The sequence below is a fragment of the Drosophila rhopaloa genome, unplaced genomic scaffold (assembly GCF_018152115.1).
Source record: "Drosophila rhopaloa isolate 14029-0021.01 unplaced genomic scaffold, ASM1815211v1 contig_167, whole genome shotgun sequence".
Taxonomy (NCBI): Eukaryota; Metazoa; Arthropoda; class Insecta; order Diptera; family Drosophilidae; genus Drosophila; species Drosophila rhopaloa.
In genome coordinates this window covers 7,100,364-7,121,656 of record NW_025335047.1, presented here as the reverse complement: position 1 = coordinate 7,121,656, position 21,293 = coordinate 7,100,364, and the positions used below count along the sequence as shown (strand labels likewise).

Here is a 21,293-nt window from a genome sequence, read left to right as displayed (position 1 = left end):
GCGGAGGAGGACTGCCAATTATTGTAATGCCTTGGCATTTCCGGAAACCTTTCACGCGGACAATGCCGTCTTCATCTAATAGTTTTGCCTTTTGCGTGGCAGCAATTGCCTTTAATAATTTATTAGAGCATATTAGACCAATGCCCGAGTCCTGGCAGGCATGCCACACAATATATCAAACAATAAACCTATTACACGGCTCCTACTTTTTCCATCGATGTCCTGGGGGCATTGCGCGTGCCACTGGAGTTTCTCATCATTTCGTTACGCATACGCCCTGTCAGCCGTGGACAGGGAAACATGTTTTTGGGTGTTTCCCATTCGCTTCTGATGATAAAATGCCCGTCGGCGTGAGTTCTCTCCGGGACAGATGTCACTGCTCCAACTTTCACTTTCTTTGTCCGCCGTTTTGTTTGTCCATCGCTCAACTTACAGCACTTTCGTTTTCATTCCGTAATTGCTGCAATTAGCACTAGCTGCAATCGAAGACTAACAATCCGCGATGAAAGCATGGCAAACAGAGGGCAGGGGTGCGGTTCAATGGACTGCAGTTGAACCCTTGCCGAATATACATCATCACACCCGTCGGGGTAATTTTTGGCACTTTATCTTCGTCAAAAGTCTGTCTTTAAGCGGTATTTAATTTGATGTTTTTATATTGAAGAGGATGTTACAGATTTTGAGATGTTGAAGATTATTTTAAACACAATTAACGTAATTAATTAACGAAGTTTCCTTATATTGACCTTATGTTTGTAGGCTAGGTCACACCTTTTATTTTGTAATGATTGATCACACATTTAAACATTATAATCCCCACATATCTAAGTAAAATTTCCCCAAACTGATGATTATTAATATTAAAATTTGACGTCATGAAATGCTAATCATGAACCGAAATTATTATGTTATTTGCTCTGTATGAAAAGTTCAGACGGCGGATTGGCAGCGGTCGAAAGTGATATACGCCCCACTTCCTGTCAGTCTGACTGGCGGGAATGGAAATGTGCACTGACTGGTGGCTCTTAAAGTGAAAGTGGGGGCGTTCTTTGTGTCAATCCGAAATCCAGAGCATAATAATGTCCCGCCGCTGGATTCTGTTTCAACGCGAGCAGCAGGACCCATTCCCAAGCATCATTAAAATATGATTTATTGCAGGCTTGCCAGCCCCTGCCTCCCACTGTTGTGTGGACTTTCCCGCTTGGCTTTTCTCTGGCTGAGAGCTTCCCGCTGTTGCCCGTTTTTCCGAGGGCTTTTCCGCAGGGACTAGGGCTTGAGCCTGTTTGAGCGAGTGACTTTAAACATCTTCATGACTCCGACTTAGCCCTGTTTTTCCGCTCGATTTTCGTTTAACTGTCAAGGTATCAAAACCTCCTCCCTACAGGTCTCATCGAGTTAATAGCCGGCATTTGCATAGGAATAGGCATGAAACTCAGTCAAAAGTTACGTTCTCCAGGGAGTTGGTTGCTTGGGGGATTCGGGGAGTAATTTGGCTGCAAATCGGTTAATTTAAATTAATTTACGCACAGATTGCGGTACTTAAGTAATAATTGTAATTTCAATTGTAAGCTATTAGTTATGAATACCAATAAGTTAAGATTAAGTAGGGCAATTAAGAAAATCGATCCATTTACCACAACAAATTTGTAATAACGAATCCTTGTGTAATTAAGAGAAAACCTTTTCAGCTGTGGAGTGCTTCTACACAGAAAGAAACTCAAGTTAAATAAAAGCCATTACATTTTAATTATGAATTCTATTTTCAGAAAACCATAAACAAAAATTAAACTTAAATTTCTGTGTTATTGAGTTTCTTTCTGCATTTTTTTTTTGTATATCAATGGAAAAAACCCTTTACTAATTTATTGTTTTATTTTCTTTCCCTTTTTCTGCCCCATAAAACAGGATAGCGAAACCGAACCAATGATGATCGATGATGACAACTCCCTGGGCCAGTCAGTTCCTCTGGGCAAATATGGATTGCCCCTGCATTGCCACACCTCCACGACGGCGGTGCTGCGGGACTTTCACCACAATCCGCTGATCAGCGGCACCAACTTCCAGCTGTCTCCGGTCTTTGGAGGCTCAGATGCTGGAGGAGGTGATTGTGACGCCGTGTCAGTGGTCTCCCTGGATGATTCAGTGCCTCCGGGCTTGACGGCTTGCGATACGGATGCCTCCAGCGACAGTGGCATCGATGAGAACAGCCTGGTGGATGGGGCATCGGGGTCACCACGCAAGAGGATGCCCTTAACTACCACCATCAGTGAGCAGGCAGAAACTGCACCAGCACTAGATGTGGTGACTCCAGTGATCCAGCAATCGGTGGAAGATGAGCTCGAGGGATGTAACGCCCCCAGTAGCCGGAAGACCTCCATTTCCTTCCTGGACAGCAGCAATCCCTTGCTGCACACGCCGGCGATGATGGACCTGTGCAACGATGACTACATCATGGGCGAGGGTGGCTTCGAGTTCAGCGAGAACCAGTTGGAGCAGGTCCTGGGTTGGTCAGAAATCGCCTAGAATGGATACCTTTGCATGCATTGCATTTGTAAGAGCGCATTTTTTCGTGCTTATGAGGAGAAAACATTGAAATTAAACTGAGCATCGATGAGGAAGCTAACCAAAAGATTGATTTTGAGCCTTGCGTAGGATCCCGCACAACCATCTTGACAAACCCCTTTCGCCTTTCCCCACCCACCCACACGCCAACCCCCCGACCGACCTCTTGACCCCTGACCCCAAGCTAACCGACACATTTACAAACAGGAAGGGTTAATCACACTTGAATAGTTTTGTAGCCATGTTAACTGCCTAGAACAGAAGAATATACACGTATGTAATTTAGTCTTAATGATTTTCTATATGCAAACCGTTTACACAACAAAAGGATGAGGAGCAATTTAGCAGAGTAAAAGGAGTACCAGTCGATAAATAACAATAAAACGATAAACTTTTTAAATACAAAAAAAAATATCTTAAAAAAATGTTCATAGTTTTTTGCTAGAAGGCTCAAACAAGTTTTTTGGTGAAGGTTGTATTCTGTTTTATGACTTTCAAGCGAAGAAGCTGTGACGAAAAAAAAAGTTTTTAAACATGTTTTACAATAAAAGAGAAAAAATAAAAAAAAAAACGCAAAAAAAATATACAATAATGTAATTTTTAGTTTAAGTCATTAATTTCAATGTTTTCAAAGGCTACAATGAAAGTTTGTAGGAATTATAATATATTAACTATAATTATTTCAACTAAGTAAATATCTACCCAATTCAGTTGATCTTAACTTCAGGCTATACTTTGTGCATTTCTATAAATTAACGTTGTGTCAATCATTTTCAGTTATATCTCGATTTCAATTATCCCATGATTACCGATTCTTTATGTAAATTAGTTTTAATTCTGTTTAAGGCGCATCATACAATACTGTTTGCTTGCTCTAATCCAAATTGAATCAATGTTCAGTGTTTTTAAACTTGTTTTAATATTAATTGGCAAAATAAATATAGAATTCATTTCGATGAAAGTTGCATGCAGAAAATCTGTGCTTAACTTTTTCATTGGGGAGGAAATTGGTTCATGTTTTCAGCATTTTGGGTAAGTTATCTAATAGTAAACCGAATTCGCCGTTGAAAATAAATTCGCCACAACTTTTTATCAAAGACACAACCCATGGACACGTCATATTCAAAATGTAAAACACATGTATAATTTTGGAACATGTGTGAAAATAAAATGTAGAAGTCTATGAAATTTATTAAAAATAGTAGTTTAGTTTTTGAGCACTATTATACAATAAATAACAGCCTATTTAAACTGCACATTATTGCGCAATAGCTCTAGGATTTGTTGTTCAGGCGTCGTCCATTTGCATTCTGGATATTTGATCGTGCAGTGATTGGTCGAAGTTACTTTCCCCGCTTCGATGGCCTCGCGAAAAGCGGATTGCTCTAGCCACGCCATCAGCCAGGACCACTTGGTGGCTCCATCCAGTAGGTGTTCCATGTCCGTGGCCTCACCCTTCATCACTTTTTGTCCTGCGCTGTGAGTTAAAGTGCAAATGGATTTTAGCAGGCAGACGGATAGATCCACGTCGTTCTTGAGAAACGTTCGCTCAACGACGCTCAAAATATTGGGAAGACTAGTTGCTAAGAGAAGAATGGTGGATTACACGGATATAAAGGTAATTATAAACATAAATTCATATTAAATCCTTAATATTTTCCGAACATACCCACGCGATCTCCAGTTTCGTTTCGGTAGATCAGCTTAAAGTTGTCAAAAATTCCAGGAAAACTCAAGTTATCATCGTAAAGTGCTCTGGAGGTGGCATTGGTTGCATTAGGTGCTGGTGTGGAGGACCACACATCCTCCTCCGAAGACTTTGGTTTAAGTGTAGAAGAATTTCCGAATATGGGACGATTTTCATCTGCTGTGATGGCCTCCAATCCTAAGCTCCGGATCAGGTGTCCCACAAGGACTCCGCCTGCAACCACGAGTCCACAGCTGACGACTGCAGCAGTATTTACTATAACCAGTGCCTAAGAACGAAGACAAATTAAGGTAAATAAGTACATAATTAAAAAGGTATTTAAATTGTAATCGAAACAAAAATCAATTCATATCATACATTATTTAAACTCAACTAACTATTAAAAATATACTGTTTTTTTGCAGCGAAGAAGTAGGAGCAGTAAAAACCTACCTTTGGTGGAGCGTTTCGCTTTCTTTTGACAGGAACCTCCAGAAAGGGCACCAGGTAATCCAAGCCCAGGGCGATGTGTTTGCCCACTGCATCGAAGGATATAAGCTTAAATCCATGGCCTGGATTGCTTTTCGAGCTGTGCTGCTTGGGAAGCTTCACAGATCCTTGCTCCTCCCTCTGATCCTCCTCACCACTAGCGGCCCAAATAACGGCACAGCTGGCCAGGAGAGCGCAGGTCAGGTACAATAGCTTCATCTTTCCGCTGGTAGATCCGACTGGGTGGGTGGTTGCCGAACATTTGAATCAATTTCCCAGACGGTGTCACCAACAAACTTTAAAGCCACCACCGCCGATCTGCCTCGATGACTTACCTATGCACTGAGCAAAATTATAAACTTTCTGTGAAAAGGTTATTTAAAAGGGTAATATATTATATGTTTGTTAATAATAATATTTCATTAATATTTCTGCCACACCAACCTTTCTAATAAAATTATTTAGTATACATATTTATTTTCAAATATATTCTCCTATTTTTTGTTTCCAATTTTTGGAAAATTTGTTTATTATAAGATCTAAAGTATTGATGGGATAGTGCCATTTATTACTTTTTGATCAATACTTTCCAAAAGATAGGAGTTAAGTACTTTATGGTAAGGTATGGAATGTTTTCTAATTATAGCTTTCAAAGTTTTTTTCCGTGTGGTTACCGCTTGGCTGCCTCCTGGTTGCTATAATTTTTGACTGTGACTCCAGTTCCCACTCGTGTCTTGAACACAAAATGCAACAAAGTGGGGAGTGTGACATAACCAGCACGGAGGTGCGAAAACGATTAGCCATAGGAAATGCCGGGCCAGATGAAAGGGGAAGATGGCTATGGCTACCTTCTCTAATTGGCAGAGAAGTGGTAGAAATTAGTCCAATTTCCCGGCATTTCCATTACATAACAAAACATTCGTTGGAGGTAAAAAAAGGTGTAATGTTTTTATAATTCTTTTTATTCAAGATTTTTGTCCTTATAACTATTATAATTAAACAAATATTTTATGTTTTAGATTTAATCTCAATATTTTAAGTTCTTTTCTATAGCTATAAACAAATAAATAAGTAACTTTAATCGTATTTATAGTAATTATCATGGTAGTTATCCATTAAAGAACTTAAGAACTTGTGGTAAGTCTCCAGACTTCCAGTTGAAGTGATTGGGCCATCGACAGCTGTGATATGTGTGAGTACAACTGCGACTGCTCCTAGCGGATTGGATGGCATGGAATACTGCAGTTCCATCAGCAAACGATTGAAGCCAGGGTGAACTGGAAAGGAATTACATTATAAATTTGGTTTTTAAACATTTCTTGTTTTCTTTGTTTACCTAGCTAAAACATTTAGAGCCCTGGCATATCCTGAAGAAAGATTCCTCTGCAAGTACTGGCAGATAATTCTCTGAACGCAAACGGACATGTCAATGTTGTGCTCCTCCAATTGTGATTCCACCACATCAGTTAGTCGTCGCACTAAAAGCAAATGCATATGTTAGATTAACATTTAGATTTATTTTCCATCTACTTACTGCCTCTATCTGAATCCGACTTGTAGCCATATCCATTGCCAATAGAGGTGATTACTAGAGGGGCTATAAGTAATCGTACTACTGCTGCAATCACCGTTCCTGCAGCCACCACAACTGCTGTGTTTATGATCGCTCCGGTTCGCAAATTTAAGATGTTCTGAATAGCATCACGGGCCAGATTCATGCTCCTTTGCACAGGAACTTTAAGGAACGGAACAATGAACTCCAGTTCGACACTGACATCCTCGCCGCTGGCATGGAAATGGAAGCCACGACCCTCGCGTTCTAATCCTGGATTTTCCCTTTCCTCCAAACTTAGATCCATTCTCCCACTTTGCTGACGAGGCTCGAAATCGCGGAATCGCAGCATTCTGGCACTGGCATTGCCGTAATAATCACCGTAGCTGAGATCACTCCCATCAACACTTTCTCCAAAGTAACCCAATAGTGGAAAGAGGGCCATTATACCCAGCAAATGGATGATCCGCACCAACCACATGTTGTCGCCCCAGCGGTTGGAATTCGTCTGATCGACACTCCAAAACTTGGGGCACGCTTTGTAAGCTCCACGAAGTTGGAGAATTACATGCCCCTCGTTCCGGCAATCAAGATATGATATTCAGTTAGTCGGAAAACTAAGGCGTAAGACGGAGGCGCGACTTTAACGCTTTGTGAGCTGCGAGTTAAAAGATTCGCAATGACAGATGGCCAACGATTGATTGAATAACGATAACTGATTCGCAAAGGATAAGAAAAGAAAACGTGCAAACTTAAAGAAGTGATTCAACAAATTTAAATGGGAGAAGATGGTGCTTTTGATAGAGCAACAGTCCGCGACGAAAGCCACACGTCGAAAAACGATTTTATTTTTATACTTCATATCAAGATAGAAACATTGCTTTTTATGATCCACCTATACAAAAAATCTTTAATAAATACCTTCTTAAAAGGTAAGGCTAAATTAATATGAGCTGAATTCTAATTCTTTTTAAAGGTAAGGCTTAAACAATATAAGCTGAATTCTAATTCTATCTGAATTCTATTTCTATTAAAGTGAATAATCATAACATGGTTTAAAAACGTATATTACAAAATTAACTCCCTTAAATGTTGAAGTTAATTAGTAGTAATATTTAAATATATGAATATTCAGTTATTCAGTTTGTTTCCCTAAACTACACCTGAATTTGTCTCTGTGCAGTGGAATTCACTGGTAAACTCAACTTATTAGAAAGACATTTGTGGGCAACTATGGACCGGAAAATCTGCATATTCCGCGAAGTGTACTCGCTTGTGGGCTTTAGTTATGTCACCAGCAGTGTCACAAAGGTTAGGTAAACAAATCTGGATTGAGCAAGTGCTCCATGGGAATTACTTGAGACTTCTTTGGTTCCTCATTGCTCCCGCAATTTTAGGTGGTAAAAATGTGTAAGCGTGTTAAGGTTAGATAAACAAAGCAGCATTGGATTAACCACCTCAATGGGGCATTTACTAGCAAACAATGAATGCAAGGGTTAAATAAACAGATTTATAAAATTATAGCAGAGATATGATCTGTGGAGTATTAAGTATGGGTTAGAAACCAGGTAGGTTAAGGCCAGATAAAAAAAAACAATCTCAAGTAATAACTTCAAGTATGTAATTTTTAGCGGTTTTAATTAAGTGTTATTTTAGGAATGAAACCAACTATTACTCTGTGATGTATGTAATTTAAATAAGAAATGGATGAGACTTAAATACTACTATGAAATTAAGTAGATCGTTTGTTTTATTGATAACCAATTCAATTTCACCCCTAACTTAAAAATACACCATTAAATCTCTACTTTAAAACCTATCCATTAGTAAAAAAAGATTGTTTTGCAATTTTCCTGTTTATTAAAACTTACAATTTTACGCGGTTGAGTGTTATCGGAACATTGGTGGGTTGGCTAAAATCGTATGTTGAAAGGGGGTTATTGGGGGATGTGGATAAAGTAAAAGCGACCCGGTTAAACGAAACTAAGCGATATAATTATCTGAGGAGTGAGCACCGATGGTAGGATCGAATCGCACCAGCTTTTTCGTCCTTCGTTTGACCCTTTGACGCTGCTTTTCCTTGGTCATTTCCCAGGACCAAGGTTCCTTCCTTTGCGGAGCAGTGGGTGGATACGCCGCTTGATCCAGAAGCCTCATGTGTTGGCCAGTCAGCGGCAGTTTCGAGTCCGTAGAGTAATTTGGAAGATTGTGAATAGGCCCGATAGTTTGCGTGCGAGTTTGGGTTTGAACCGAGTTATTGTTGACTCGGCTGTAAATGGAGGAATCCTGGAATTCCTGCCCCGCAAATCCTCCAGCCACGCGACCCGGCACCGGCTTCTTCTTCTTCTGCTTCTTGGGAATATTCCTCATCTTGGGCGGCTTGGGCTCCTCCTGGATGACGCCCTTGCCGTAGATCCAGTTAAACGGCTTCTGCCGCTCGCCCATCACACAGCTCTCGTACTGAACTGTGGCATCGGGCATGTGGGGATACAGGCTGGGATTCACCCAGTCACTCTCGTCGTACTGCACTGCGGTGTTCGTCACATGGGTGGTCTTCAGTCGCTCCGGATGCATCAAGCCCGCCGGTGGTGTGACCCCGAAGTCAAACTCCGCCTCGCTGTCGGAGGTGTCGGTCAGCACCAGTTCATTCTCGCAGGACTCTATCTTCCGACGCTCACACTCCTTCCGGACATGGTACAACAGCCTCTTCTTGTCCACGAAACTGCGGCAGAAGCACGTCATCAGGGGCTTGTGGCACTTGCACTTGCTGAAACCCATTCCCTTGAGACAGCGCTTCAAGTCGCGCAGTTCCTTCAGCAGCGGATTCTTCACGATCCTGAACTGCATGGGTTTCATGTTCACGTAGGGATTGGCCGAGCGTGAGAGCGTCTTGGCATCCTTTAAAGGACGCAGGGTGATGGTGTACACATCGTTCTTCTTTTCTATGTGCAGCGTGGGCACTTGCATCAAATCCTGCGGCTTCTCACCTGGCGGAGACTCTGGCGACTTCTTGTGTTTGTAGAACGACATGTACTTCGATACGGGCACGCTGTCCACGGGAAAGTCCTTGAGGAAGTAGCGCATCAGGCCGCGAATGGAGCGGCGGATGGCACCGGGTCTCCAGCCGGGTTTGGATGCCAGTGGATGGGCAGTCCACAGCCAGCCCATGTGGCTGGGCACCTTATTGTCTGTGCAATCCAATGTGACCTTGGGCCTCACCCGAGGGCAATACATGGAGTAGTACCTGGACTTGAAGGGACGCTTGCTCTTTGGGCGACGCTTCTTTGGTTTCGCGACATCACATGCGTTATCAGTGGTATTGGCTTTACCTCCCTTCTTCCTTTCCGAACGACTCTTCTTCTGCGCCTTGGCCAGGTTACAGGCCTCCGTGCAAATGTCCTGGATCTTCTGGTGTTCATCGGGAGTTTTAACGTGGAAGAGATCTCTCAGCTCTGCGAAAACCTTGGCCAAATCTTGAGGCTTTGTTTCGCCCTCTTGATCTGCTGGTTTCTTGGTGGCCGACTGGGCGGCCTTGGTCGTGGAGGATTCGCGAATGCTGCGCCGCAGGAGCTGGTAGTCCCGCACTATCGCTTCAAAGGCCTCCGAGGTGCGTCCTGGCTCCCCATGCTCCCCATCCGCCGAGCATCCCTCCACCGATCCCAGGTCAAAGCTGAGATCCTCCACAGGATTATCCAAGTGGTCCAGCAGGATCTGTTGCGCAGTGGCTTCCTCGTCGTAGGTCCGCTCCTTGAACTCCGGCACAGGTTTGTAGCCACAGCAAGGACAGGCGGCCACTTTGGGCAGCCAGGATACGTCCTCGCCGCAAAGGACACAGGATCGGGTATTGCTGATGTGCATCTGCCGGAGTTTCGGGGAGGAAAGCTGTTGGCACAGCCGGTTGGTGTTCCCCTCGCCCAGAATGTTTTTTTGGCAGGGGGAGAACTGTGCGGCAGGTGCCGCTGGAGGTTCAAAGGTCAAACAACCGTCGTCCACATTGGGACAGGTGTAGACGGGATAGGGTCCGGCCATGTCCACCAGCCGAGGAGGGGATTCCTAAGCGAGTAAATTTAGAAATAATCTGGGGTTACATTTAGTTTACCCACCTGACATCCAGCGAAATCCTGGCATTTGTCTTCGCTGCAAGAGGGCACCTCCGAAGGCACATCCATGTCGCTGGGCATAAAGCCCGCACAGGGATCAATGGAAGAGGAGGACTGGTTGCCACCCGACATATAGGAGACGTCCTGCGGATTCACATTCATGTCCTTGGAACAACATCCCCGCTCCTGGCCGCCCGCCAAACGTCCGTCCGCAACTCTATTGAAGTTCAGGTGCTATCGCAATCAGGATCAGGTCCTTGGTGGCGTTACTTACTCTTTCAGGATCTGGCAGCGCATCTGCATCGCAAAGCGGATGCTGACCAGGCCAACGGTGCAGCCCTTGCAGGTCAGCTCTATATTGGCATCGTGCACGATCTCGGAGAACTCGTTGATCATGCGGTTGACCACCGCCGCAGGTGGAAAGTAGCAGCCGCGTGCTGGAAGTCAGGGATTAGTCCAATTATAGCAGGTCCTGCGACCACTCACCGATCTCCTTGCGCAAATAGATCACGGAAATGGGGATGCCCTCGGCCAGTTGCCTCTGCAAACACTCGGGTTCCATTTGGAAGGTCTTGTCCGGATTGAGGGGCAGACAGTTGACGTTGATGCGACTGTCGTCCAGACAAATCTTGCATCCCCGACACACATTGGCCTTGATTTGCAACTTATCGCGGCACTCGAAATCCCGGCCGGGCATGTCGAGTCTCTGGACAATCAATTTGGCGGCGAAGCAGCGCATATAAGCCCTGTTGGGCTTTGCCCTTCTGACCAGGAGCTGGACACCGGGGCTCGTAGTCCTGCTCCCGGTTTTTTACTGGACACGAGGAGCAGCAGCACGAGTTCTTTTTCTTGTCCTTCTTGTCCTTGGGGTCCTTTTCCTGGTTCTTGCCCTTGTCCTGATAGGTGGAGCAGTGCATGTAGTCCGTCTTGCAACTGGCCAAGCGGGTGCTGATCATCCCGCGGTGCTTGTAGTAGTTGTCCCAGTCCATCAGCTCCTCCACCGGCTTCACCTCCTTCTTTTCTGCCTGCGCCGGCCTGCAGTCTAAGGTCGCCATTCTGTACGGAGGTTTATCGAACCCGGGTCGTCCACGAGCTTAAAAATTTCCTTGCACAAATAATTTAAAAAAGCTCACGAGGAATGCACGAAAATTCACATAAAATTATACAACTTAAATAGGACTTGAGCCTGAAGCGATCGACCTGAACTATCAATAGAGAATGAGTTGGGTTGTCATATCAGATCGGGAAGTTTAAGCAAGGCAAAATTCATGGCATCCTGAGTCATTTTTATCTCTCTTGAATTAACATCCAAAATAGGTTTATAGATTTTATTTACAGACGCTTTTAAGCATTATTAATTAAGAGGATTAGCTAAAATATTTATAGATTGAAGTAAGATTTCTTTTGTGCATGCCTACACTTCAATTGTTTTACCAAATATCTTACAAAATTCATAAAATATAGCTTTGTAAAGTAAGTCAATCATGCATTTCTGCGGGCGATTACTTGATCTATTTAATCCCAAATAATAAGTGTCTTGCCTTTGAAATTACATTATAATCTGATAGGTTTTTCACTAATTTAGTTTGGTCATAACTTCTGGACCCACAGAAACTGCTAAGCCTCTACAAAATAGTGCCCTAATCAAGCATCTAACAATAAAAATAAAAATAATTTTACAAGCTTTATTTTGAAAGCCTAAACGGTCATTCATTTAGAGATTTAAAAGTGGTTCGTCTGAAAATCAATACATTTGCATGCGACCCGGGGAGTTCGATTGATGCCAAGGTCTGTTAAGCGGAGTGGGATCATTAAAGCGACTCGGGTCATCGTAGCCGCCAACATTTCGGAATGGCAGCTTCTTGCGCGGCTTCTTCTTCGGGGGATTCTTCATTCGGGGCTTGGGGGGATCGGCATGGATGTTACCCTTTCCGTAGAGCCAGGGGAATTTCTTCTTGCGCTCGCCCACCACACAGGCGCCGTACTGGACCAGCATGTTGGCCGGATGGGGATACATGGTGGGTGCGGCCCAGTCGTGGTCCACATACTGGGTCTCCACATGCGCCAGGTCCGGTTTCCTTCTGCGCTCCGGTTTTATAACGCCTGCTGGTGGAGTGACCCCAAACTCGTACTCCCGATCACTGTCATCGTCATCGCTATTCGGGGAGTACACAAAGGAATCTGAGTTGTTTGGCCATCCCCGCTGGCGACAAAGGCTCTCCAACTCGTACTGGATGCGCTTCTTGTCGTTGTGACTGCGGCAGAAGCAACTAGCCACCGGACGACGACAAGTGCACGGTGCGAATCCCTTGTCCTGCAGAGCCACCCTCATCTGGCGCAGTCCTGCGGCCATGGGATCCTTGGTGATGCGGAAGACCACAGGTTTCATGTCCGCATAGGGATTGGCACTGGTGGCCAGGGACTTGGGGTCCTTCAAAGGACGCAGTGTGATTATGTACTCATCACCGCTACGACTTATGTGCAGTGTGGGATGCTGCACCAACGGCTCTTCCTCCTTGTTCTTGTGGCACTTGCGACGGCGTAGGTAGTGGTATCGCGACAAGCAAAGATTGTCCACTGGGTAGTCTTTTAAGAAGTACCTCATCATCTGGCGAATGGGTCTTGCAATGGCTCCCGGACGCCAGGACTTATACCGCGCCATTTCACCCTTGGTCCACATCCAACCCATGTGACAGGGAATTTTACAATAGCCCGTGTATTTGCTGTCCGAAATGCAATCGAGGTGGCCTATACGGGCATCCTTTTCCTGCTTCTTTAGATTCAGAAAGGTGTAGCTGTGGATGAGCAGGGTTAAATCTTCTGATTCAATATAAAGGATAAATCCACTCACCATCTGGACTTCTTGTGGTGAACGGGCTTCTTTTTAGCCCGTATTTTGGGTGGCTTGGGATAGGCCTTGTCAATCTCGTTTAGGGCCTTCTGCAGTGACTTCCTGGCCTTTCTGCGGGCCTTGGCGGTCTTGGTGTTCCGGCAGACTGCATCACATTCCTTGCGCAGCTCCTGGGCCACTGCATCCGCCTCATCGGCACCCTTCTTCTTCCCATACATGTTGCGCATCTCCGTGAAGATGGAGATCAGTTGAGTCCGTCGTTGAGAGATATCCGAGTTGCTCTTCCTGACCTGATTTTCTTCCGGCAAGGACTTGGTCACAGATACACGTTCCGTTTGAGCCTGTGGCAAAGCGATTGGCTCCACCTTGCACTCATTATCCTTGAAGAAGTTCTCGCAGAGTTTGCGGATGCGACAGCGGGTGCAGGGTTTTCCGTCCAAGCAGGTACACTGTCTGGCCACATTGGGATCATCGCTCATCCTGTGTTTCTTGAGCTTGTCGCCCATTGCCTTATCATCCTCTGAAGAGTCGGAGGAGCCCAGTTCACAGGTATCCTTGCGCAGCGAATCCCTTAGCAGTTGCTGAGCTGTTGCCGTGAGATCATAGGGCTCCTCGCTTGGATGTATATCCTCGAAAGTTTTGTAGCCGCAGTAAGGACAAGCGGAGATCTTGGGCAGCCAACTGATGTCCGATTGACAGAGCTGGCAGAGATTCGGTGGCTTATAGGCCTGATTTATTAGTTCAGGTTCTTTCACGGGACACGAGCCCATAATCCTGCGACGAGCCTGTTGCTCCCGGGAGGCGGTCAAGGATAACGCCTTCCTTTTTCTGGGGGGCTTCTCCGCCTCGAACTCATTGATGTCGCAAGAGGAAGTCTCCGTGGTGGAGTGTGCTGACCTGCACTGGCAATGCCAACGTCGGGACTTCTCATGTGATCCCGGCGCATTGGGCACTTTGATTTGATCCAGTCCCAGTTCATCAATGAGCTTTTTGAGAGCGGCCCGGTCCCTCTTCTTCGCCTCCTTGTCATCCGGAGGCACCTGCATTCCTGACAAGTAGCAGCCACATCTCGTGGTCGCACCACCTTCGTTATCCTCGATCTCGGTGGGCATATGAGGACATAGAAAGGGTGCTCCGGCATGCGACATCAGACGCTCATCCGTGATGCAGGTGTTCGTGGGACACTTTCCAGAGCGTCCCAGGGTGAATATAATGTCCTTTTTGTTGATCGAATTGTCCACAGGCTTGCACACGTCGTAGCAGCCAAATGGAACAAGGCCATGGCTGGAAAGGATCACAACATTAGAAGAATATTAAATTGGAAAACCAATTCTAATTATAATAATAGTTTTAATTACATTTCGAACAGGTGGTATATTAAATTTTCTAACTTTTTTGTTACCCCAATTAGTGCCAACTACTCACTTGATGTCCGGAGAATCGGCACTGATTTTCAAGAGAAGCTCCACCTCACCAACAGTGTTCTTGCCCTTGGTCAGCTGCACCGCAATTTTCTGGGTTACCGAGAAGAAGGGAACAGTCAGCTGGCGCAGGATCGAAGAGTCCAGCATGCCCGTGCCCGATCCTATTAGCTCGTCGTTCTCCTTGAGAGTAACGCCGACGCCCCTGGAGGTCAGCGAACCGATCACATCGCAGGGACTGGCCGTGAAGCTACCCAACGCGTCCGCTGGAAACTGATCCACGAACAGGCGCTCAATGGACAACTCCTCAAAGTCCTCGAATAACCGGACTGAGTAGATGGCCCTTCCACCTTCGCTAAAACTGGCCGATTTCCGTGGAATCGGCAGACTGGAGCTCACCAGAATGACGTCGAAGCCATAGCACTGAGCCATCGTTTTGCATTTAAGAAAATATCGCTAAAATCAAGTTAAGAATTTTTTTTACTGTCTACGGATTTAGCTAAAACTTGGGTAAATTTTTAAAAATATAAAACTCTAGTCTGAATAAAATCGATGTGTACAGAAAGGGATATTATAAATATAGTGAAAGTAAAACGATGTATAAGTTGACTGTCAGTTTGATAATTTGACGGAGGTCACTTGGTTCAAAAATCTTGCATAAAGAGCTAACCTTTACTGCATTAGAAACTTATACAAATGTACTGCAAAATTATTAATCTCATAATTGCCAAATCATACATGCTAATCTAGAAACGCACAGATAAGCAATGAACTCTAACCAAGAGAACTTTTTACTTATCTCATCTCAATTTAAGCTATCTAATAACATATTGATAAAAAGTAAAAGCTTTTAGTATAAACAAACTTTTAAAAACATAGTATATATTTCTTTTCATTATTATATGTTTAAAAATTATTTTTACATATAAATAAATAACATATGTGCTTCTCTTGCTAAAAAAAATTATTTGCTATTACGTATTCTTATCAAAAATTAAGTCATAAGTTTCCCAGTATAAGGTCCACAGAGGTGACACATATATGCATAAACTTTGTCCACCTTGTTGCCAAACCACTGGCTCTATAAATAAATTCCCGCAAAAATAAAACAATCGTTTGGTATATGAGTATATATGAGTAGCGTATAATTATTGCCTGAATAATTTAAGATTTACACAATGGACTATACGTTTAACAACAGGGATGTGTGTAGCTTTCTCGCAAGGTAACTATGAATTTTGGAACTGCTCTGGTGATGACAACAACGCGGTGTGTGTGTGTGTGCGTAATGCAAGTGCGGTCTCGAGTCCTTTTGCAGGTCCTTTTCCGCGGGCAGCTCTCCAGTTGTAAACGATAGGATGCTTGGAGATCAAACTGCTTATTGCCGGGCATTGATGATGTCCACGAACTCGGGCTTCAGGGAGGCACCTCCCACCAGGAAGCCATCGATGTCGGGCTTCTTGGCCAGCTCCTTGGCATTGGCAGCGGTCACGGAGCCTCCGTACTGGATGCGCAGGGCGGCGGAGACCTCCTTGGAGATGTTGTCGCTCAGCCATTGACGCAGGAAGGCGTGGACTTCCTGGGCCTGCAAAGTAGATTTAGATATTAGTTCTGCAGGGGATTAAGGTCAAAAAGTCAAAACCCACCTGATCGGGAGTGGCGGTCTTGCCGGTGCCAATGGCCCAGACGGGCTCGTAGGCCACCACCACGTTCTTCCAGTCCTTGATCTTCTGGGCATAGGCGCACATCTGGCGGGCCACCACCTCGTTGGTCTTGCCGGCCTCGCGCTCCTCCAGAGTCTCACCAATGCAGGCGATGACCTTGAGGCCCTCGGCCAGGGCGTGCTCGGCCTTCTCGGCGATCAAGGCATCGGACTCGTTGAAAATGGCACGACGCTCCGAGTGGCCCAGGATCACCCAGTCGGCGCCGATGTCCTTCAGCATCGCCGGCGAGATCTCGCCGGTGAAGGCGCCCTTGGCCACCTTGTAGGCATTCTGGCCGGCCAGTCCCAGTTCGCAGGGCAGCAGATTGCGGGCGTACATCAGGTAGATGGCCGGGCAGCCGATGACCACCTCGGTGTTGGGGTCCAGGGAGGCCGAGCTCAGGGTCTTGGCAATCTCAGCGATCGACTTCTGGTCGCCGTTCATCTTCCAGTTTCCTCCCACGCAGAATTTTCGGGCGCTCATGTTGCTGTTGTTGTCGATACAGTCGGTGCTGAAATTGGCGTAGAACTGCGAGGTCGAGGGATAAAGTAGTAAAGTTAGTTGAGTGTTTGGAACTGATAATTTTAAGTGGGGAGATTCGATGAATGGAGGCTCGCCGTTAACTTTTCCTTTTCATTTTTGCCTAATTTCGAGAGAAATTACCGGCACACACCCACCTCGAAGTTCGTCTGCTGATGTACTAACCTTCTTTTGACCTTCGTAAGTCTTCCACTGGCACTTGAAAAGCTTTGGGAAAACAGCTGTGAATTTGCCCAGAAGAGCTTGCGAAACGACGCCTTTTAGTACCTCGGCCGTAACACCACCCACGGTGGGTTGGTTCTGTTCCATGATGAGGTGGTGGTTCCGATGGAACTGGTGGTGCTGGAGGAGCGTTATGGGTGAAATGCGCTGGACACAGTTACTGTAGACTTTGGTAATAACTGCCGAATGCATCTCTACTTTGGCTACAACGCCTCCAAAGGACTCCCACAAATATGTGTTTTTGTCAGAGGTAATAAAATAGTTATTCTAACATTATATAAGCGGCTTGCTGGCATTTTCAAATTTATTTCGGGTTTCAGCTTAGCAGATATTTGAACCCACTGATGGGGGAGCTTGGGGCTTGGAAATGTACACCTGCTTTGGCGTCACTTCCAAAAAGCTTTGGAAAAGCTTTATAAATATAAGTCTAGCCACATCTTTCCACCAAAAAATATAGTTTTTATTCCCTGTTACAATAACTTACTATTCTATAAATTTGATTTTGATATTAATAACAATAAAGATTTTTGTATACATTTTTAGATCGTTTCTATGGCAGCAATGTGATATAGTCGTCCGAGTTTTATATAAGTAAAACCGTATTTTTAAAATTGCTAAACACTACAAAACAAATACAATTCATACAAATTTATAAAAAATTGATATAAAAACTTTAAACCTAGATTTAAACTCAGATTTTTTAGAGAATTAACACAGAATCATTTTAAAGTATGCCATTTTGAAATCGGATGTCTGTAAGAAAAGTTATGGGCCTAGAACTGCAGTTTTTGGACACTTTTCCGCAAGGCCATTTTCCGAAAATTTGGAAAGGGGTTACATTGTCAAAATGACGAAAAATCGACCCCAAAATACAAACAAATGTTTGAACGCAGATTTTTATAGAATCAATCCACAAACATTTTAAAGTATGCCACTCTGAAATCGGATGTCTGTAAGAAAAGTTATGAGTCTGGAACTGCAGTTTTTGGACACTTTTCTGCAAGGCCATTTTCGGAAAATTTGGAAAGGGGTTACATTGTCAAAATGACGAAAAATCGACCCCAAAATACAAACAAATGTTTGAAGGCCGATTTTTATAGAATCAATCCACAAACATTTTAAAGTATGCCACTCTGAAATCGGATGTCTGTAAGAAAAGTTATGAGTCTGGAACTGCAGTTTTTGGACACTTTTCCGCAAGGCCATTTTCCGAAAATTTGGAAAGGGGTTACATTGTCAAAATGACGAAAAATCGACCCCAAAATACAAACAAATGTTTGAACGCAGATTTTTATAGAATCAATCCTTAAACATTTTAAAGTATGCCACTCTGAAATCGGATGTCTGTAAGAAAAGTTATGAGTCTGGAACTGCAGTTTTTGGACACTTTTCTGCAAGGCCATTTTCCGAAAATTTGGAAAGGGGTTACATTGTCAAAATGACGAAAAATCGACCCCAAAGTACAAACAAATGTTTGAACGCAGATTTTTAGAGAATCAACCCACAAACATTTTAAAGTATGCCACTTTGAAATCGGATGTCTGTAAGAAAAGTTATGAGTCTGGAACTCCAGCTTTTGGACACTTTTCTGCAAGGCCATTTTCCGAAAATTTGGAAAGGGGTTACATTGTCAAAATGACGAAAAATCGACCCCAAAATACAAACAAATGTTTGAAGGCAGATTTTTATAGAATCAATCCACAAACATTTTAAAGTATGCAACTTTGAAATCGGATGTCTGTAAGAAAAGTTATGAGTCTGGAACTGCAGTTTTTGGACACTTTTCTGCAAGGCCATTTTCCGAAAATTTGGAAAGGGGTTACATTGTCAAAATGACAATGACAAATTTTGAAAGGGGTTACATTGTCAAAATGACGAAAAATCGACCCCAAAATACAAACAAATGTTTGAACGCAGATTTTTAGAGAATCAACCCACAAACATTTTAAAGTATGCCACTTTGAAATCGGATGTCTGTAAGAAAAGTTATGAGTCTGGAACTGCAGTTTTTGGACACTTTTCCGCAAGGCCATTTTCCGAAAATTTGGAAAGGGGTTACATTGTCAAAATGACGAAAAATCGACCCCAAAATACAAACAAATGTTTGAACGCAGATTTTTAGAGAATCAACCCACAAACATTTTAAAGTATGCAACTTTGAAATCGGATGTCTGTAAGAAAAGTTATGAGTCTGGAACTGCAGTTTTTGGACACTTTTCTGCAAGGCCATTTTCCGAAAATTTGGAAAGGGGTTACATTGTCAAAATGACGAAAAATCGACCCCAAAATACAAACAAATGTTTGAAGGCCGATTTTTATAGAATCAATCCACAAACATTTTAAAGTATGCCACTCTGAAATCGGATGTCTGTAAGAAAAGTTATGAGTCTGGAACTGCAGTTTTTGGACACTTTTCCGCAAGGCCATTTTCCGAAAATTTGGAAAGGGGTTACATTGTCAAAATGACGAAAAATCGACCCCAAAATACAAACAAATGTTTGAACGCAGATTTTTAGAGAATCAACCCACAAACATTTTAAAGTATGCAACTTTGAAATCGGATGTCTGTAAGAAAAGTTATGAGTCTGGAACTGCAGTTTTTGGACACTTTTCTGCAAGGCCATTTTCCGAAAATTTGGAAAGGGGTTACATTGTCAAAATGACGAAAAATCGACCCCAAAATACAAACAAATGTTTGAACGCAGATTTTTAGAGAATCAACCCACAAACATTTTAAAGTATGCAACTTTGAAATCGGGTGTCTGTAAGAAAAGTTATGGGTCTGGAACTGCAGTTTTTGGACACTTTTCTGCAAGACCATTTTCCGAAAATTTGGAAAGGGGTTACATTGTCAAAATGACGAAAAATCGACCCCAAAATACATACAAATGTTTGAACGCAGATTTTTAGAGAATCAATCCACAAACATTTTAAAGTATGCCACTCTGAAATCGGATGTCTGCAAGAAAAGTTATGGGTCTGGAACTGCAGTTTTTGGACACTTTTCCGCAAGGCCATTTTCCGAAAATTTGGAAAGGGGTTACATTGTCAAAATGACGAAAAATCGACCCCAAAATACAAACAAATGTTTGAACGCAGATTTTTAGAGAATCAACCCACAAACATTGTAAAGTATGCCATTTTGAAATCGGATGTCTGCAAGAAAAGTTATGGGTCTGGAACTCCAGCTTTTGGACACTTTTCTGCAAGGCCATTTTCCGAAAATTTGGAAAGGGGTTACATTGTCAAAATGACGAAAAATCGACCCCAAAATACAAACAAATGTTTGAAGGCAGATTTTTATAGAATCAATCCACAAACATTTTAAAGTATGCAACTTTGAAATCGGATGTCTGTAAGAAAAGTTATGAGTCTGGAACTGCAGTTTTTGGACACTTTTCTGCAAGGCCATTTTCCGAAAATTTGGAAAGGGGTTACATTGTCAAAATGACAATGACAAATTTTGAAAGGGGTTACATTGTCAAAATGACGAAAAATCGACCCCAAAATACAAACAAATGTTTGAAGGCAGATTTTTATAGAATCAATCCACAAACATTTTAAAGTATGCCACTCTGAAATCGGATGTCTGTAAGAAAAGTTATGAGTCTGGAACTGCAGTTTTTGGACACTTTTCTGCAAGGCCATTTTCCGAAAATTTGGAAAGGGGTTACATTGTCAAAATGACGAAAAATCGACCCCAAAATACAAACAAATGTTTGAACGCAGATTTTTAGAGAATCAACCCACAAACATTTTAAAGTATGCCACTTTGAAATCGGATGTCTGTAAGAAAAGTTATGAGTCTGGAACTGCAGTTTTTGGACACTTTTCCGCAAGGCCATTTTCCGAAAATTTGGAAAGGGGTTACATTGTCAAAATGACGAAAAATCGACCCCAAAATACAAACAAATGTTTGAACGCAGATTTTTAGAGAATCAACCCACAAACATTTTAAAGTATGCAACTTTGAAATCGGATGTCTGTAAGAAAAGTTATGAGTCTGGAACTGCAGTTTTTGGACACTTTTCTGCAAGGCCATTTTCCGAAAATTTGGAAAGGGGTTACATTGTCAAAATGACGAAAAAATCGACCCCAAAATACAAACAAATGTTTGAAGGCCGATTTTTATAGAATCAATCCACAAACATTTTAAAGTATGCCAC

The 21,293-nt window shown here is 43.3% G+C and overlaps 6 protein-coding genes across 7 annotated transcripts in view; 1 reads left to right on the top strand and 5 right to left on the bottom strand.

Annotated features, from left to right (window-relative positions):
* The window catches only part of LOC108045392 (protein similar), a 73,704-nt gene extending 70,166 nt beyond the window's left edge, over window positions 1-3,538 (top strand). For both annotated transcript variants that reach the window (XM_017124708.2, XM_017124706.2), the window contains exon 12: window positions 1,906-3,538. In XM_017124708.2, the coding sequence (XP_016980197.2) occupies window positions 1,906-2,523 (618 nt within the window). In that variant the 3' untranslated portion in view covers window positions 2,524-3,538. The remainder of the gene's footprint in view (window positions 1-1,905) is intronic.
* A 266-nt stretch (window positions 3,539-3,804) lies between these two features.
* On the bottom strand, window positions 3,805-4,957 carry LOC108045397. Its single transcript, XM_017124713.2, has 3 exons — window positions 4,703-4,957; window positions 4,232-4,538; window positions 3,805-4,145 (listed from the first exon to the last, which is right to left on the bottom strand). Exons 1-3 carry the CDS (start codon window positions 4,955-4,957, stop codon window positions 3,805-3,807), a joined length of 903 nt encoding a protein of 300 aa, XP_016980202.1.
* Window positions 4,958-5,846: 889 nt separating this feature from the next.
* On the bottom strand, window positions 5,847-6,771 carry LOC108045398. The gene is made up of 3 exons (XM_017124714.2): window positions 6,273-6,771; window positions 6,075-6,216; window positions 5,847-6,015 (listed from the first exon to the last, which is right to left on the bottom strand). The coding sequence occupies exons 1-3, from the start codon at window positions 6,769-6,771 to the stop codon at window positions 5,847-5,849; spliced, it is 810 nt and encodes a 269-aa protein (XP_016980203.1).
* A 1,359-nt stretch (window positions 6,772-8,130) lies between these two features.
* LOC108045389 lies at window positions 8,131-11,601 on the bottom strand. Its single transcript, XM_044458494.1, is given in 5 exon segments — window positions 8,131-10,343; window positions 10,394-10,607; window positions 10,665-10,827; window positions 10,877-11,147; window positions 11,149-11,601. Coding segments are annotated over 5 exon segments (3,015 nt in total). The 5' UTR covers window positions 11,446-11,601; the 3' UTR covers window positions 8,131-8,273.
* Window positions 11,602-12,061: 460 nt separating this feature from the next.
* Window positions 12,062-15,237, bottom strand: LOC108045443. The gene is made up of 3 exons (XM_017124772.2): window positions 14,667-15,237; window positions 13,242-14,525; window positions 12,062-13,185 (listed from the first exon to the last, which is right to left on the bottom strand). Exons 1-3 carry the CDS (start codon window positions 15,092-15,094, stop codon window positions 12,135-12,137), a joined length of 2,763 nt encoding a protein of 920 aa, XP_016980261.2. The 5' UTR covers window positions 15,095-15,237; the 3' UTR covers window positions 12,062-12,134.
* Window positions 15,238-15,784: 547 nt separating this feature from the next.
* Window positions 15,785-17,354, bottom strand: LOC108045404 (triosephosphate isomerase). Its single transcript, XM_017124720.2, has 3 exons — window positions 17,071-17,354; window positions 16,309-16,893; window positions 15,785-16,247 (listed from the first exon to the last, which is right to left on the bottom strand). The coding sequence occupies exons 1-3, from the start codon at window positions 17,317-17,319 to the stop codon at window positions 16,041-16,043; spliced, it is 1,041 nt and encodes a 346-aa protein (XP_016980209.1). The 5' UTR covers window positions 17,320-17,354; the 3' UTR covers window positions 15,785-16,040.
* Between the last annotated feature and the right edge of the window lie 3,939 nt (window positions 17,355-21,293).

Coding starts and splice junctions, on each gene's coding strand:
- LOC108045443 (XM_017124772.2), bottom strand. CDS start 15,094: ATGGCTCAGTGCTATGGCTTCGACGTCATTCTGGTGAGCTCCAGTCTG. Junction 14,526..14,666: donor GCCGATTCTCCGGACATCAA/GTGAGTAGTTGG, acceptor GATCCTTTCCAG/CCATGGCCTTGTTCCATTTG. Junction 13,186..13,241: donor CACCACAAGAAGTCCAGATG/GTGAGTGGATTT, acceptor GCTCATCCACAG/CTACACCTTTCTGAATCTAA.
- LOC108045398 (XM_017124714.2), bottom strand. CDS start 6,771: ATGTGGTTGGTGCGGATCATCCATTTGCTGGGTATAATGGCCCTCTTT. Junction 6,217..6,272: donor GTCGGATTCAGATAGAGGCA/GTAAGTAGATGG, acceptor ATTTGCTTTTAG/TGCGACGACTAACTGATGTG. Junction 6,016..6,074: donor GCTCTAAATGTTTTAGCTAG/GTAAACAAAGAA, acceptor ATTCCTTTCCAG/TTCACCCTGGCTTCAATCGT.
- LOC108045404 (XM_017124720.2), bottom strand. CDS start 17,319: ATGCATTCGGCAGTTATTACCAAAGTCTACAGTAACTGTGTCCAGCGC. Junction 16,894..17,070: donor CTTACGAAGGTCAAAAGAAG/GTTAGTACATCA, acceptor TCGACCTCGCAG/TTCTACGCCAATTTCAGCAC. Junction 16,248..16,308: donor AGACCGCCACTCCCGATCAG/GTGGGTTTTGAC, acceptor TCTACTTTGCAG/GCCCAGGAAGTCCACGCCTT.
- LOC108045397 (XM_017124713.2), bottom strand. CDS start 4,957: ATGAAGCTATTGTACCTGACCTGCGCTCTCCTGGCCAGCTGTGCCGTT. Junction 4,539..4,702: donor AGCGAAACGCTCCACCAAAG/GTAGGTTTTTAC, acceptor CTTCGTTCTTAG/GCACTGGTTATAGTAAATAC. Junction 4,146..4,231: donor CGAAACTGGAGATCGCGTGG/GTATGTTCGGAA, acceptor TTCTTCTCTTAG/CAACTAGTCTTCCCAATATT.